Source organism: Homarus americanus, unplaced genomic scaffold (genome assembly GCF_018991925.1).
Source record: "Homarus americanus isolate GMGI-L3 unplaced genomic scaffold, GMGI_Hamer_2.0 scaffold5589, whole genome shotgun sequence".
NCBI lineage: Eukaryota > Metazoa > Arthropoda > Malacostraca > Decapoda > Nephropidae > Homarus > Homarus americanus.
In genome coordinates, this window is record NW_024736650.1 from 2,673,713 (window position 1) to 2,691,282 (window position 17,570).

The window sequence follows — 17,570 nt, forward strand, 5'->3', positions numbered from 1 at the left end:
ATCCTGGTTGGGCTGGGTGTACTCCCACCATCCCACCTACCCATCATAACACGACCTTTGTGCTTACTTCCGCTGTTGCCCCTCAAAATATGTTAATATGATGTAAGTGCAACATTGTTGGTTCACTGAGGTGACACATACATTTTTACATCACAACCCTACTCTTCAGGATATATACTCTAAATGCTGCTCAGTACTTGCCAACAGTGCATAACAGAGACGTGACTGATCGCCCAAGCGGCTAACGAGCCGATCAGTGATGAAGAGGATAAAAGAAGAAAAGATGCCATGGTTGCTGTATATTAGTCGACTCAATTGGTTTTCGGGTCGTAGCATTAATTTCCATGCACCGACAAATGTTATACAATACTTCACATTACTCCTTGGAAATGGAAGTTCAGAACTGATTTCAGGGTGACTGAGGCAAATGTCAACATTATTGTTGTGAAAAATATATTTTTGGTTTCCGTGCGCAGAAGTATATAAAAATTGATGAGCACTTAGAAAAGTTGTCCCCTTTTAAATTTGGAGTTAATGTACTTGGCTTAACGTCATCCTTACAAAGACGGCCAAGCACCTTCAGCAAATTTTAATGCTAGTTTTTAGTTGTTGGTGCATTCATTCCTTATTTCACAAGAGCTTTAACAATGTCTTTTATGCATTATGAGTTAAATTAATAACCTTTCATAGTTCGATTGCTGATTGTGTGTGTGTGTGTGTGTGTGTGTGAGACAACTAAGTGAGAAAAACAGAGATAAAGCTAAGGAGCCGGTTTGAAAGGATGGCTTTGTTCAGCTTATTGTCAAAGATACACACAATGGCATCGAATAAACAAACCATCATTATACAATGTCTAGTTTACTTAGAACACAATCATTGCACTTGTACTTAATTAAGCTTTGGGTGGACTTTATTACAGTCGGTGGAGATTATGAAGTTCGTAACAAAGAACAAAATAGCCGCCCGAAAGGCTAATTAGCTGATAAATAACGGAAATGATAAATTAAAAATTATATGGTATCTATACGTGTCCCGCCCATCACAGGGAGCGGTGACAGACAAGGTATTCAGCCTATTTTTAACAGTGTAGGCAACAAAAGCTTCACTAGTTTCTTACCACTGACAATTGGTTAAGTATGACAGAAATAAACTGGAATAATGATAAAAAACGATAAGAAGTACGAGAAAGCTGGAGTTCATAAGCAACCACATACATCATAAAATTTAATATGAAGGATGAAAAATTAGCAAAATGAGTTAAGACAGGGATATATAAATACTCGGCAGTGATGACTGACAGTAAACTAAGATATGAAGACCAATTAATGCTAGTTTATAGAATTAACCAGATGATGGGTCTAATCTAAAGTTCATTCTCTTACCTAGATTCCGAAAACTTCATATAGCTGTACAAAGGCCAGGTGCATCCATCTCTCCAGTTAATGCAGCATGGAAGCCCCTCAAGATGAAAGACATCCTCACAAACAAGTGTTCAGAGGCTAGCAACGAAACTAGTATCCTGGTGGAGAACTGGAATTAAAACACCTGGCAAAGTTGGAGGTTCCATCAATAACATAATACAGAATAGGCAAAGGTATGATCAGGACATTTAAGATTATTTAATAATTCTATTATTAAGGAGCATGTCCATTACTGGGATTCCATAACAGTAATACCAAAGAACACTCGATCAAACTGTTCAAAACACATGCACAAACCAAATTGAGACATGAACTTCCTATTTTGGGATGTGGATTTTTAAAACCATTCCCCTGAACACGTGGTCAGGTCTCAATGCTTTCAAGATACAACTGGACAAGCACTGGACAGTTCATGTTATTTTTTCTTACCATTGTCAGATACGATTACACAGTTTTTAATATATTAAGCAGTACCTTTGCTGCATGTATTATCAATACATCACATTACTTTTACCACACTTGAAACTGATAGAGATCATCTAGTAATGCTTCAGTTGATTAGGTTTTTAATATCCCTGATTAACTTCGCGTCATCTGCAAACATTTGTATGGAAGAATGACAAATATTGGTATATACAGTACAATACAGTACAGTATTGTTAATGTTGCCACCAAGCTCCAAGACCTGCTGTGTCCACACATCCAGCACCTTCAGTAAATGCATAAAACCATGATGGTGTAGGGTTTCGTGATATTATGTTGTCTAGCACTCAGGATGGATGGAAACTCTAAGGTGGTGGTTTTCTTATATAATATAAGTTATATGGTAGACAGTCTGGTGCTGGAGATGCCGTGTGGTGAGGAGCTGCTCAGTAGACACGTTTGGCGAGTAGCGTGTTGAAGGAGGTAGATGTGCAGGAGCTTCGTTAGAGAAGATGTTGCCTGTTGCTGGCCTCCTGGTTGAATGAAAGCTGGACAGCGAGGAGCTTGCTTGGAGGAGGTGTTGCGTGTTCAGGAACGTAGAGTAGGGTAGAATGAATCTCAATGGAGAGACAGAGCTTATGTACACAGCCGCCGGAAGTACATGTAAACCGTGGGAAGTCGCCGGTTTCTTGACTCCGTTGCTAGGGAAGACGTGGCTGGTTGCTAGGATACTGTGGCATCTGGTGACGCCCCCCCCCCCGGGCCGCTCATTTGGTTGCTAGGGAAGACGTAGCAGGTGGCTGGTTGCTAGGATACTGTGGCATTGGAATACGGCTACGCAGTTGTAGGGGAGACGTCCACTACAATGGCATTCACAAACTAGGTTGCTCAGTTGTAGAGGTTTCATCTTGAACACACCGTCCTGAAGTTGTTAATGCAGTTGTGGTAATCTTATTTAAATACTGTATAAGACTTATGCCATTTTTCAGTCATTGGGGACCTTTTGTTCCACCATGCATCTACAGAAGAGGATTTTAAGGTCCCCAGTAAAGTCATTGCACAAGTCTCTTAACACCGAGATGCACACTATCAGACCAAGGCTTTTATAAACCTTGAGTTTAGATAATTTAGTTATAATACTGTACTGTACTCCCTTCTGTCAGCTTTAACTGTACTGTACTGTACTGTACTGTACTGTACTGTACCTTATTGCTGACTCAAACTGCATTTCCTCAGAAGCAAATAAATTATTTGCATCTTCTATTGTGAACAATGAAGAAAATAATTACTTACCGGTAATTTAATGTCTCCACTTTGTCCTGGTCTAAGCTGCCTTATCTACCATCTTCAAGGGAAATTATAAAATCATTGGGGATCTCATTTGTGCTGTGCTGCTGGAATTCTCCTTGTCCTTCTACTCTTGGGGCTTAGGTAAGTTTGATTTCTGAGCCCAGCATACATCACCTTGTCCTGTTTCTTTTTGGTTCATATATAACAGTTTTCCAATTGTTCTTGTAATGAACAGTCTTGGGTATGGTATTTATTTTTCCATTAAATATTTGACTTTAACCTTCATGGTAATTCAGGAAGAATCCAGTCCTTTGCAGTTCAGCAGGTTAGACCAGTCAATGCTCCTTGCATCCTCTCACTCATCCCATTATAATCATTATTGTACTAAGCTTCCAGTATAGTATTCAAAATTTAAAAGATAAATACAGTACATAATGCATACAAGGATAAGATAACATCTGATTTTCTGAAACACATTTTATATTACAGGTTAACCTTCACAGATCATACCTATACACTGTAAAAACATGAAGAAGGAATGCCCATATATACTTAAAAAAAAAAAAAAACATTACATCTAACAGTAAAAAGAATAAATCTGAAATATGAGAACAAAATTCTTTGGACAGGAATATTACCATTTTACTATATTTGTATGTTAGTCACTAGAATATTTTTTTACTTCCATCACTGCTAGTCATAGCTTGAGTGACTTGGATTCAAAAAATTAATAAAATACAATAATAAAATTCAATACTGTACCCTGATTTTCTGAGCACATTATATAAAGTTCAATCCATACACTTCAGAACATAAGTACAGTTACTGTACATATGCTAGTGAGGTAGACAAAGTGATGGTATCTGTAGAAACCTAATACCAGTGGCTTACTATTTTAATTCCTTAAAAAGTACTCAGGACCACAAAGGCTTACAGGATGCTCTTAACCCCTTCCTTATTGCATGGTTGAGAAAATTTGTTTTTTGGTTAAAAAAAAATCTTTGGTCACGCATCCGACATGTCACCTGAACTGATGATGGATAAATGAACTCGTTATAAAAGAGATTGATTGCTTCATCAAAAATTTATAATGAGAAGTTGAAAATATTTTTAATACCTGTATAAAATGAATCATTTAAGTATGATTATATTTTTAAATGTATTGATCTTTCAAGTTGAACAATTCAACTAATGTTTTATGCAGTTCAAATTGTTCCAGGAGCAACATTTATCTGCCATTGAGAAATTGATAATTCAACCTTAGTTATTCTCTCAACATATCTGGATTTATTTCATCACTCAGAGTAACTGTAGATTGTGTCATTTGTTTAATGATTTATACTACACAAGCCACGGTCACCTTCATTACCAGTCTCTCCAGATCTGCTTTTAGCCTTCTACCTCAAAACAGGGCACCAATTATAATTCTGCTACGATATAAAATAGACCACAATACAGACGAGGTTTGCAAGTGACCATCACTATTGCACAGCTGTGACAGTAGGTACACTGTCCCAGTTGGTTAAAGAAGTGAAATTAGTTCTTGCTCTTTGAATGAATAACCTGTAGTCTTCAAGTATGTATAATTCCTTTGGTAAATCCAATGTCCAAATTTCCAAAATTCTTTACAGATAATTTCCTTGCACAACATGTAATTTATTGTAGACTTGCAATAACTATAATTTAATGAAGGTGATGTAGACTCCAAGGCTTTGTGTCGAAATCATTGTGTACCTTCATTATGCCAAATTTGGATCATGAATATTTTGGTAATAACTTTATCCTAAATGCTTTATACCACTGAACACCATATGATTCCATAGCCATCATTTTATAAACAAATTTAAAGTAATTAATACAATGCATAAACCAAAAGTGTACAGTCATTCATATATTGTACAGTCTTATAAATCCATTAACGAAGCTTCATGTCAATAGAATAATCCCTCACTAGGCACAGTTATGTTCTAGAATTATTTTGTGGTTGGCAACAGCCGAATGTACAGTAATGGGAATTGTGGAACTAGGAGAAGTGACTTTAGACACATACCTGTAATATTCAGTTTAAAGAGTTGCTGGTAAATCCTAAAGACAAAGACAACGCTTTCTCATCAATACCTTAAAATTATAAGCACTGTATATAAAGAGAGCTTAAAATACTACCATCAGTATATTTACAGTTTTTATATACTGTATAGCAGGGGTGGCCAACCTGTCGATCGCGATCAACTGGTCAATTGCAAGATCTTCTCTAATCGATCGCATGGCAAAGTTAAACTTAATGATCCATCCTTCTTAAGCTGCCATACAAAAATCCTCTTCAAATTTTACTCATAATCATTGGAATATTATGTTTGTTTAGATTTTTTCTGGGAATAGATCATCATTATGGACACATCAGGGCGATACATACAAAAAAACTTCGACTATGCCATGCCGTGTGTGGCGGAACCTGAGAGGAAGTGTTCGCATTCATCCGGGCCGGTGCTGGCTGGTTCCTGGTGAGGAAACTGATCAGCAAGTTGTCATCAGTTGTAGGCTAAAATTAGGCAGGTATTTGCTTTTATAAGTTTACAAATACATACTAAACCTTGTATTAATGAATTTCGTAATGAAAAAGTCGACTCAATATTGAGGAGACTTGTCAAAAGTAAAGAGAGAGAGAATCATATTTGGCAACCTTGCCCAGCAAGCCTACATACTTGTCACCAACAATGCAGTGATTTTCAGTCATCTGCAATACTTGGAAGTGTGAGGTGCTGCCTCTTGTTATGGAAAAGTCTTGGGTGATTACAAGAATTACTGACTTTTTAGCTTAGCGACAGTTCTCGCCGCAACCCTAGAGTAGACAGAAGTGTCCACACTCGCCGATGACAATTGCTTATAAAAAAAAGAAGTTAAGAACGTTACTCTGTTATGTTAGTAATTCTCACATTCATGTCGAAAAAGTCACGGAAAAAAGTAATTCTTGTATTGAAGTACGACTTAATCTTTTCCAAATATAGGTTATTGGCCATCAACGGAACCAAAAATGAGTTCTGGACCAAGTACTAAAAATACCCAAATTTACCATTTTCACAATGAATGGGAAGAAGACTAATTTTTTACCATGAATAATTTGAAGTGTCTGTGCTTGCTCTGCCATGCGTCTCCAGCTCTAGCTAAGAAAGAAAATCCTGAAAAGCATTTCAAAAGTTTTCACAAGAAGAATGATAATGATTTCCCTCAAAAGTGAGCTACTAAAGAGGAAAGTTCATGAACTGAAATCATGGCTTACTGCACAACAAACTCTTTTTACAGACGCGAGCTCAAAATCAAGGGTAGCAACCATTGCATCATTCAGGGTGAGTCAAGTGCTTACTAAGTATAAAAAAAAAAACATTTCAAGATGGAGAAATATTCAAAGAGGCCTTTTTAGAAGCAGCATATTCGTTGTTTGAAATTTTCAAAAATAAGTCTGAAATACTGTCTTCTATTAAGGATGTTCAGTTATCAAGAAACACTGTCATTAGGCGCTGTGAATTCGTGGCTGAGGATTTGGGTGAACAACTGAATAAAGACAGACATGAGTGTGTGTTCTTTTCATTACAATTTGAGGAGTCTACTAATGTGGTCGATACATCACAGTTATGTATTTTCATTAGAATGGTGTTTAAAGACATGAGTACCAAAGAGGAACTGCCGAAAATTCTACCATTAAAAGGAAAAACTCGGGATGAAGACTTATTTCAGACTTTCAGTGATTTTGTTAATAGTTCACAATTGCCAGTTGCTCATATCTAAAAATGCTGATGGGGCACCTGCATTGGTTGGCCGAATCAATGGGTTCTTTGCCCTGTGCAGGAGTGATGATAGGTTTCCTAACTTCTTTTTTGGCCTCAAAAGATTGGCCTTTTGATCACAACGAAGTGTGGCTGTTAGATTTAGCTTTTTTAGTTGACATGACTGCTATGCTGAATAAATTAAACTTAGATCTGCAAGGAAAAGATAAAACTATAGTTGACATTAGTCCTGTGGCTGCTTTCAAGCAGAAACTAAAACTAGTGTCTTCGCAGCTGCATCAACATCAACTACGAAGCTTCAGAAATATGATGTCTGAACTAGAAAACCAAGGAAAAGACTATGACCTGTTTGACAGTGCTCGATATATTGAACAGGTACAAAACCTTGCCTCATATTTTGACTGACGGTTTCAAGATACAGCAACCTGTTGCAAAATATGTGTGTTTTCCATTTGGTAAAATCACAAATGTTAAAGATATTGCATCTAGAATGGCATCAGTATTTAACATGGACATATCTGAAGTCGAAAATGAGCTTCTCAAGCTTAAAAATGATATTCAGATCAAATCCATGGCAACAGGAGGAAGTTTCTGGAATCTTCTCAGTGAAGAAAAATATCCCAATGTCAGAAAATGTGCCATGTACCTCACAGCATTTTTTGGATCAACCTACCTTTGTGAATCAACATTTTCACACATGAAACACATCAAATCCAAATACCGATTAACAATGTCAGATGAACACCTGGATGCTTGCTTGAGGCTAGCAGTCACCACCTACAGTCCTAATTACACAAAGATGGCAGACAACATGCAGTGCTAATAATCTCATTAGTAAAGTAAGTTTATGAATTTGTCATGTTAACAATATATCATAACAATTATTGAAAAATATTATTTGTTTACTCTCTCTCTCTCTCTCTCTCTCTCTACGAATCTGCGTATTTTATGGCAATGGGTGAATATTAGGCTGGTAGATCGCATCAGGGTAACTGTGGAAAAAGTAGATTACATCACACAAAAGGTTGGCCACCCCTGCTGTATAGGAAAGATGCATTGTGATAATGTACCGAAGAAACATGGTGATGGAAAAGTTGTGTCTACTAATACAACACTACTAAGGCTCACACTAATATGAGGAAAGGTATCCAGTCTCTTATGGTTGGTGTCATCATTAAAAACTTTCAAAAATACTACAGTACAAGTTTATAACAATGACACCTTCCTCACAGTGATACTTAAACTGGAATTGCACACACCAGTATCCTCCTTTGTTACAAAAGTACTTGATATTTACACAATGAGAAAAAACCACAAGCTGTCATGCCGATACATTTGCCAAATCTTTCAGTCACATTTTAATAACATTTGTGGAAGTAGAGTATTTGAGCAGTGGTGGCTGAATGAATAAAAGATAAAAATATATGCTAAGTGTACAGTATTTCTCTAACTAATCTTTTACTCTTTGTCATGTTTTGTCAAAGCAATTCTCTTTTTGAGTCGTCCATAAAATAAGTCCAGTATAATCTTATTGTATTTTGTTCATAAGCTAAAATATAATTCCATCAAGATTTTAGAAATAACCAAATCAGCTAATTATTCTGTAAAATACAAATATCTCACAAAAGTTGGACCATAATACAAGTGCAGGGTACTTCATATACAATACCCTAATCATGTTCAGGTCCAATAAATATCTATCAGGATTCAACAAACTTCTTCCCTGTTCAGATGGATGGTGCACAGTCACTACTAAAACTGCCTGCATGATGGCTCCACATAACTCTGTATTTCTCTCCTATGCACACGAGTCCTTCATCTTTACTCAAGCCTAACTTTTAGTTTCTTTTTTTAATCAATTACCTTATTTCAACTCGCTCATAACCATGTCATAAGTCAGTCTTAGTCTCTCATATTTAAAGGTTAACTCTTGTTTGTTTAAGGATTAATTCAGGTAAAAACCTCAGGATGCTGGAGACAAACATAAGTTGTTTAGTGGAGGAGTCAACCATAAAAGTCATTTTAGTACCATAAACAAAATGTTTATGTTGTAATGATTCTGGTAACAGAGTAAAGCCCATATATTGTACATATGTACTATTATTCATATAACAAAAAATCATTCCTAAAAAATTTCTATATACTGTACAGATGTACTCGCACATATCACATGTACAGTACAGTACTGAGAATAAACAAGAACTGAAAGAGAAACAATTCAGTGAGTTTGGACACCTAATTTTCACACATATACATATATTATATACTGTATTGTACATTAAGATCTCTTTTTATAAAGTGGATTGGAACCGAATTGATTCTGCATTAAAGAATTTTTCTTAAAAGCAGTACTGCACTGTACTGTACTGTGTTGTGTACCCTTAGGATTCAAGTGAAATACTGTACACAAAAATATAAATAACCTTGCAAAATAAACATGTAGACCTTCATTTTTCCTTCATTAACAAATATGTACAGTACATATAATGGTTTAATTAAAATAATTTATTTGCATACATTATACATAAACAATAAAAAATAGTCTGAGTACAATAATAAAGTTGTATACCGTGCTGTACTGTACTGTACATAAAAACAATGCAAAATTACTGTACTGTACACTCTCCTATAGAATATAAGCACAAATAAACCAGCAAGATCTGTATGTGGTGAGAATCAGTAGTGTTAGTGGGTGAACGAATGTCACTGCTGAAATTGTTTATACTGTACAGTATTTGTGGTGTTACAACAGCAGATCAAACCAAACATCAAGCCTAAAGTACTCAAAGATCACCTAAATGTAAAATTACGTTTACTGTACGTATTGTAAAAATACCTTAAAAGCAAGAGGCGGGATGTGGTGGTGTTATGAGTGGAAGAAAATACCATTGTCAAAATTTGACAGTGGATCAAACCAAACATGACCAAATCCTAAAAAGTATTGTGAAATACTTACCGGCAAGTAAAATTATTTTCACTGTAAAAATTTCCTTATTTTTACCTTACAATAACAATTCAATGTTGTATTGAATTTCATGCATACTGTACTCGCCAATTTTTAAACTACAAGGTGCCAAATTCAAATTTCACAGTCACTCACTCCGATTCCATAAATTTGCCATTTCCGGTAAATTCGTTATTCCACTGTACTACTTCACGACTAAACTCCGTCACTGCCTTCTCTGTATGCTTATTCCTGTTGGCCTGTTTGTACTCTATCTGCATATGGTACTGTAAGAAGAGGCCAGTTATTGTAACCTGTACCTTGTGGTTATAATATTTTTTACTGTCCCAAATATTGATTGCTTACATTAATATTAGTTCAAAGGAAAATTCTTAACAATTACAGCATAAGACAAATAACACTGAGATGCAAGTTGCATTAATCTATAGTACACTTTAAGAGTTCTGTGTTTGGTAATGGCAACATGACAGCTCAGCTAATTACAGGGAACGTCATCAATAAATCACTACATCACTTGAGACTCATTAAACAATCTCTAGTTCTAAAAAAAAAATATATATATATATATGCATCACCCCAATACAGTATATACACAGTACAGTTAAAAACCAAACACTTATCCCTCTAAGGAATGATTCTTTTACCAGTCACCCGTTTCTCTTGAGCACCATTCATTTTGCAAGGGCCATCCTCCACTGTACGGCCGCGGAAGTCGTCCATTGTGAGGTGACCCCCACATGCTTTGTACAGTTGGTAAGAACCTTTTGCTGGAAGAAGGCTGGGGAAAAAGATACAGTAATGCAATGTCACAAGAAAATTCATGTTGTAAAGAATGTGTCCACTCACTGAAACAGTTCTCTATTGATACAAACAATTACACCATCTCACTCTCATTCATCCAGAGAGACAGTTAAAACAGTGTTTTCCATAAACATGAGAAATGAACAATACTTATATGAAAGAATGACAGGAATATATGAACAATGAATTTGTCAAAACTATAAGTATATACAATGGTGTAGATCAGGGGTCACCAAACTTTTTTCACAGTGGGCCGGATAACTGAAAGAATGACGAGCGCGGGCCGCATAATATTTAAATTTAAATTGTATCACAACGTCTCGTGTTCCATACGTTTTATCAAGCAAATTCAAGTACCGTCGGCGGGCCTGATGAACTGACGTCGCGGGCCGTAGTTTGGTGACCCCTGGTGTAGATGATGATTAATAAAGCTTTTGGCAAATTCCAAATTCAATTTCTAACAAACAAGGATCTTTTTTTTTAAGGCGAGGAGATAGTCCACAATACACATTGTCTTAACATTAAAAAAGGCACCAAGTCATATTGTGAGCACATTGGCAATAGTACAATGTAGTTATACATAATGAAGTCCATCAATTTCTGGAGGAAAGAAGGTTGGCAGCTGATTTGGATGTTCCCATTCAGGGCCAGAAAGACTGAAAGGCTTTTCCACGATCACCCTTATAAACCATTTTCCATCGGCAACAACCACAGTTAATAATGGACCAGAAATAGCAGCAGAAGGGTTCCAATCGTTACTGTTACACACTTCTTGGAGGATGGAAAGATAATTTATCTGCTTGTCTGCATTCAAAACAAATAGGGATCTGGGGACAATCTCCCATTGATGAGCTATAAGCTTATGGACAGCCCATAATATAGAAATCAGAAAAATCATGGGAGGAGAATAAAACTGATCTAGCAGATGGTATATCCAATGTAGCTACAAAAGTTATGATATGGTTTACCAACCTTATACTCCTGTATCCTTCCCAACCAGTTACCATTTTTAATATTGAAGAAATTAACATTTCTTCAATATAGTCAAATGAAACTGCAACATCTCTATTTAGGATTATGTACTCAAAGTGTGCACCCAAGTTGAGTAAGTTCAAAGATCTTAACAATAGCATTTCTTGAAATATATTCTACAGCAGCTTTTGGGCGATTAAAATGAGAGCACTTCCCTAAAATGCTTTGTAATTTCTATACAGTACATGAATGAAGAGTATATATTGTACAGTATACATATACAGGTACAAGATACAGTACATAGAAAGGTACAGTATACTGAATGCACTTTTATCTAAATTTTTATGTCTCAATCTCAGAAAAGGACATAACACACAAGGTTTTAAACTTAACCAACTTATGGATGATACAAAGGATGTGAATATAGATCATCTTCTGAAAAATGGCTCTCAGAGGTCCCACTGCCCTATCCATGAGTTATACTGAAAAATCATACGAGTACAGTAATAAAATACAGTACTGTACTGTACAGGTAAATTTTAACATGACCTCTTGGGATGGAACCAGCTACAGATCTGTGTTAAAACCCTGCATACAACTGCTCCTGAACTGCCATTTTTTATGAGCATTGGAAATCAGAAATGGTCAGACAGACAGGGTGACTAACTAAATGCCCTTCTGTCTTTTTGGCCTTGAATGGCAATATCCATATCTATTGCCAACCTTTTCCCATGGAAATCAATGGACCCTACACTGTAGCACTGCCACTGTGGTTCTATACTGAGACAACGTCTATATCATGAGCTATCTACAAAACCTTTGGATCATAAATCTAATTATAAAAGCATGCAATTAATAGTAACATGTCCATTAATTTATAGTACATTCATGCAATTACTAGTAACTTAGATAGAGGAACACCCCGGTTAAAGAACTTTCAGGCTACGACACTCTGATGTCACAAACAAGCTTCCCAGAACATAACTGGCAGTATACAAATACCCTGTACTCCTTGGATTTACAAACAATATCTAATCTTCTTATAATGGAAAAAAATATCAATGAAGAAAAAGAATGTTTGAATACCAGTAAATATTCTCACTTACCAATATAATACAATACATCTATGTTTTGTACTGTACCTGGATGCTTACATAGTGAACTAGCTGCGAGTTGAAGAAAGGGTGACCGACTGTTTACATAGGCTAACACTCACCGGGAGATGGTAATTGCAACACTTATAGTGAGTTTCTAAAGGGTATAATAACCATTAATTCCCTTAAACATCTATAATCTTCATATTATTTTTATTACAGGTGACATCTTTGGAAAAAATTGGGGTTTTGTGAGGTGGTCCAGAACCTAACTCCCCATAATTATTGTACATTGAAGCTGTGAGGAATTAGCTTAGTGGAGTAGGAACAACTGCCTTCAGAACTGGTCCTTCACTCCTTAACTCGTTCATTACCCGGGGTGTTCCTTTACACTGTATTTACTGTAATAACTTATACAATACAATCCACTTACAAGCTCTCAATTCATACACTACTACCTTCATCAATTAAAATACAGCTACAGCTACACAGTACTGTTTTACCTTCATCGTCTTGGGTGAAGGTAAAACAGTACTGTGTGTAGCTGTACTATATTATACTGTATTTAATTGAAAAGGTGAATCCAGATGCAATTCTTAGATCAGTCTAATGACTGTCAACAGTACGAGAAACAAATGAGACCCTGCAATTGTGTGTAAATGGATCAGAAAGATCAGCAACCTGGAACTTGGTCACAATTTTTGTGATGCCATATGACAGCAGGGTCTACCATTAGACAACACATGTTTTTTCATGATCCAGCTATGTTCACATGAATAATGTAACCTGCCATTAAATTAAGTAATGCACCTTTCCTCGAAGTTACAGAAAGAGCATTTAGAGGTAGTGTTCTCCCTGGTGGCTGCATATACAGCACAGGTAGCTCTAAAATCCAATAAGATACCGGTTATTCTGCTCCCACCACTGTAATGTCACTATTAAATCCATGGTTTAAATGTTTATCAAATAAGCAACGCTGACAATATTAAGATGAGCAAAAATTTTGATAAACCTAAAAAAAAATTTCCCCATTCCTCCACACAAAAATAGGGTTGTCATGCTGGAATAAAACTTCTAGCTACTGAAAACCCACCATCTATTTTATAGCCTATTACTGTATAATGTTTGTCATGATGCATTATACTGAGATCTAGTAAACTCTTCAGATAACTGTACTATAAAAATGTTCTAACCTTCAATAGTAAGTCCTATCAGCAATTACAAACCTGCAACTGAAGACCTGTGAATATTTAGTTGAAGTTCTTGTGTCCTACAAGCTCATCCAAGGCACAGGTAATTCCAGTTACTCTCCCCAGAAGTACATAGGCCTTCTGGGGCAGGCAGCTGGAAAGATAAGTTAGTGCTGCAACCTTCACCCAAGCAAACATTAGCCATATGAATCCATGGAACATACTGTAGTAGGCTTGCGAGTACACCCCGTATTTTTCACCGTTTCTTCCAAGACTTCAAAGAAAGTTTTCTATGTTTGTACTGTCCTTCATCTCTTACCATGCAATTATATACCTGTAATGTGAAAACTAATTTCAAAACTACAGATTTGAAGTAAAAACTATTTACCATTTCAGGGAGCATCAGGTTATTTTTTTTTCTCCAAGCTCAAAATGAGATAAAATAGTCTAATACTGGTGTAAACATCAAGCCTACTAGTCCATCACTATGATATTAGAAGCAGCCTATCTGTTGATATATGCATCATGCACAACCACCACCTTGTGCACAGCATACATGACTGGTTACATGGAGAACCATCTGATGTTTCCTGCATGCAACCAACACCACTGTCTCATGGCATATGTTGCAAAAGAAATGATGAAAAAGTAAATTTAGAATATTGTACATAGAAATACATCTAGTCTTCTGTTGTTTGGAAATTTATACAAATCATTTTCTCTTGACATGATGTACTTTTTTTTTTTTAATTATGCGTAAAAAACATCTCACCCAGCACTTGCCCCGCATCCCCTTATATTGTTTGTAAGAGACAGTGGTTGTGAGGTGGGCTAAAGGGAAAATACTGTATAACTGGCAATAATGAGTGAGTAGTAATTCAGTTCAGTTTGTGGATCTGGTGTGTAAGTTCATATTACATTTTGTTGTACAGTACTTGTTCTTTTTCTGTGGAATTGTTCAAGCCCTTCTTTATGCATCCAAAGTAAATTTGAATTTATTGTTTAGACATGGTTGTGTTGATGGACATTTTACCAGTGTGATGACTATATACAGTACAGTACTATACCCCCACTTATCTGGTCAGGGGAAATAAAGGGGTATGAAGCTACCTAGGTAAATACTACAAGTACATGGACTGAATAAATTAAATTATATTGGTATGAAATAAAAATTAAATGACATTCTCTACATAAAAGTATTACAAAGCCATTTGAGAATGTGCATCAGGTGCCTGCAAAGGTCACATTTGGGATATGGCTGGAGAGAGTATGACGCACAGGTAAACATCTCACGTTTGATAATATATTTACTTACCAACTGAGTGAAGACAGCCAAACTAAAAGGTGCCTCGTGTAAATTTACCATTAAATACAGTTTACGGTATATACCCCTGCAGCAAATGTTTCCTCACTAAAAAGGCTGGTACGAGCAGGTCAGTGGGAAAACTGGTGCAATTACCAAGGGGAAAAGGTAAGATAAAACAGGACAAGTGTTTTTTATGATGAAGGGGAAAAGGACAACCTGATCAGTAAGTGCGATGACAAGGGGTAAAGAAATAGTATAAATAGATGTACAGGTCTATAGGGAATAATAGTTTGAACAGTGTTTGTAAAGTGGAGAAAAAAGAAAAGAGTGTGTTGTAAATGTGAAAGTATCGTATAAAGTGCACAAAACCACTGGAATGTACATACTATTTAAGCAGGACCAGGTATTTGCAGAAAGGCGGCAGCACCACAATGGGGGTGTTTAGCAGGATACCATCAACAATTTCGGAGGCCACATATTCAGGCTTGAGGATTGGGATCACTCTGTTGGTTGTGCAAATACATTAAAGGCAACTCAGCAGTTTATTCTTTTACAGGTACAAAAATTACCTGGTTTTTTTCATACTAGAGCAATTATAACCTGATACAAATAACATCTGATTATCATACACAACTAAAATTAGAATTTGTATCTATCAGCTGTCCACAAATCTGATGTAATACAATACCACTTGAGAGTGAAAGCCTGAAACAAAAAATGCAGAGTATGAAATTGCTTGAAAGAATAGAGAAAGTAATTAAAGAACAGTTGCAAAAGGATCTCTGTGAGCTCCAAGAATAGTCAAAGAAATAGCTGCTGAGATTCAATGTCATGAAGTGTAAAAGGATGCACCTGGGACGTACCAACGGTAAGGAGGCGTATCATATGTCCCAACGGGATGAAGAAACTGCACTATTTGAGATAATGTGAGAAGGACCTAGGTGTGTATGTTGACAATGAGCTGAAGTTCTCGGGCCATTGCGAGAAGAAGGTAAATCAAGCAAATAAATTATTGGGTCATATAAGGTTGTTCAGATATCTAGATGGCCTGTCCCTCGTAACAATCTTCAAGAGTGAAGTGCTTCCCCATCTGGAGTACTGTCACCCCGTCTGGTCCCTGAGATATGCTAGGGACTGTCAGTTGGTTGAAAATGTTCAAACGAAGGCCACCAGACTGGTGCCTGCACTTCGGCAACTCAACTACCCTGAGAGATTGGAGCACCTGAACTTGCCTAGCTTATTCTACAGAAGGGCAAGGGGCGACCTAATTGAGGTGTCCAAGCCTCTCAAGGGGCACTACAGTACTCAGTAGAGTGTCCTTACTTGAAGCTGGAGGGCCGCTCGCCCCACAAGGGGTCATAGCTCAAGATTGAAGAAGCCACAGGTCCAGAAAACTGTAAGGGCAAACTTTTTCGGAGTGAGAGTTGTGTACTCTTGGAACAATCTACCAGAAAGTGTTGTGATGGCACCGAGTGTGAGCTCTTTCAAGACCAGACTTGACCAACACTGGAGCAGGTTCAGGTACATTCAGGAGCTGGTGCATGCCCAGTACTTGCCAACAGTGTGTAACAGAGACGTGACCGATTACCTAAGCGGCTAACGAGCCGATCAGTGGTGAAGAGGATAAAAAAGTACAAGGCCAAGGAGAGGCAGAGGGATTTTTCCAATTTCATAAAACACATATCAAAAATAAAAGTAAATATGGTATATCTTTAATAACTCTGAGTGTGAACCACTAACTTAATTAGCACCTACTTTGACTTCACTCCATCAAACATGCCAGTACTGATGTAGTAGGGACATACAGCTGTGGTCTTGACTCCAGTGTAACCTTCAACCTGGTAATCCACAATAATGTGTTACGGGTAATGCATTTATGTGATCATTTATACATCTGACTTAACCAAATTAATCTGTAATACAAAGTACAGTATGGTAAAATCAGGACTTGTATATACTATAGGTGCATTTAAATAAATAGGTATATACTGTACTGTAGATACATTTAAATAAATAGGAGAGTATCAATCACAAATTTAATATTTAATTATGTAAAACTACAAGACTATCTCTACATCAATACTATTTTAAACCCTTCACTGTAGGGACAGCACTGTTAAACATTTTATTTGGCTAATGCCAGACGATTTTATTCAGCAGAGCTAGGGGGACCTCAAACACCAATGGTTAAATTTTTTAGATTCACCTGAAGCTCAATACGAAGACTTTCATCAAATCCAACAGCAGCAAATTTTGATGCACAGTAGTCTGCTAATTTGTTGACTCCACCCAAACCAGCCAAAGATGCAACAGTTACAACATGACC

General features: G+C 36.7%; 1 protein-coding gene across 3 annotated transcripts in view; it reads right to left on the reverse strand.

Annotated features, from left to right (window-relative positions):
- Nucleotides 1-3,596: 3,596 nt before the first annotated feature.
- LOC121872281 (epidermal retinol dehydrogenase 2-like) overlaps nt 3,597-17,570 on the reverse strand; it is a 42,296-nt gene continuing 28,322 nt past the window's right edge. For 2 of the 3 annotated variants that reach the window (XM_042374960.1, XM_042374959.1), the window contains exons 5-8: nt 17,451-17,570; nt 17,000-17,082; nt 15,631-15,747; nt 3,597-10,659 (exon numbers count right to left, since the gene is read on the reverse strand). The exon at nt 17,451-17,570 is cut by the window's right edge and continues 42 nt beyond it. In XM_042374960.1, coding sequence (XP_042230894.1) covers nt 10,506-10,659; nt 15,631-15,747; nt 17,000-17,082; nt 17,451-17,570 — 474 coding nt within the window. In that variant the 3' untranslated portion in view covers nt 3,597-10,505. Of the gene's footprint in view, nt 10,660-13,974; nt 14,093-15,630; nt 15,748-16,999; nt 17,083-17,450 lie in introns of all 3 variants that reach the window. The other variant, XM_042374961.1, reaches the window with a different exon arrangement.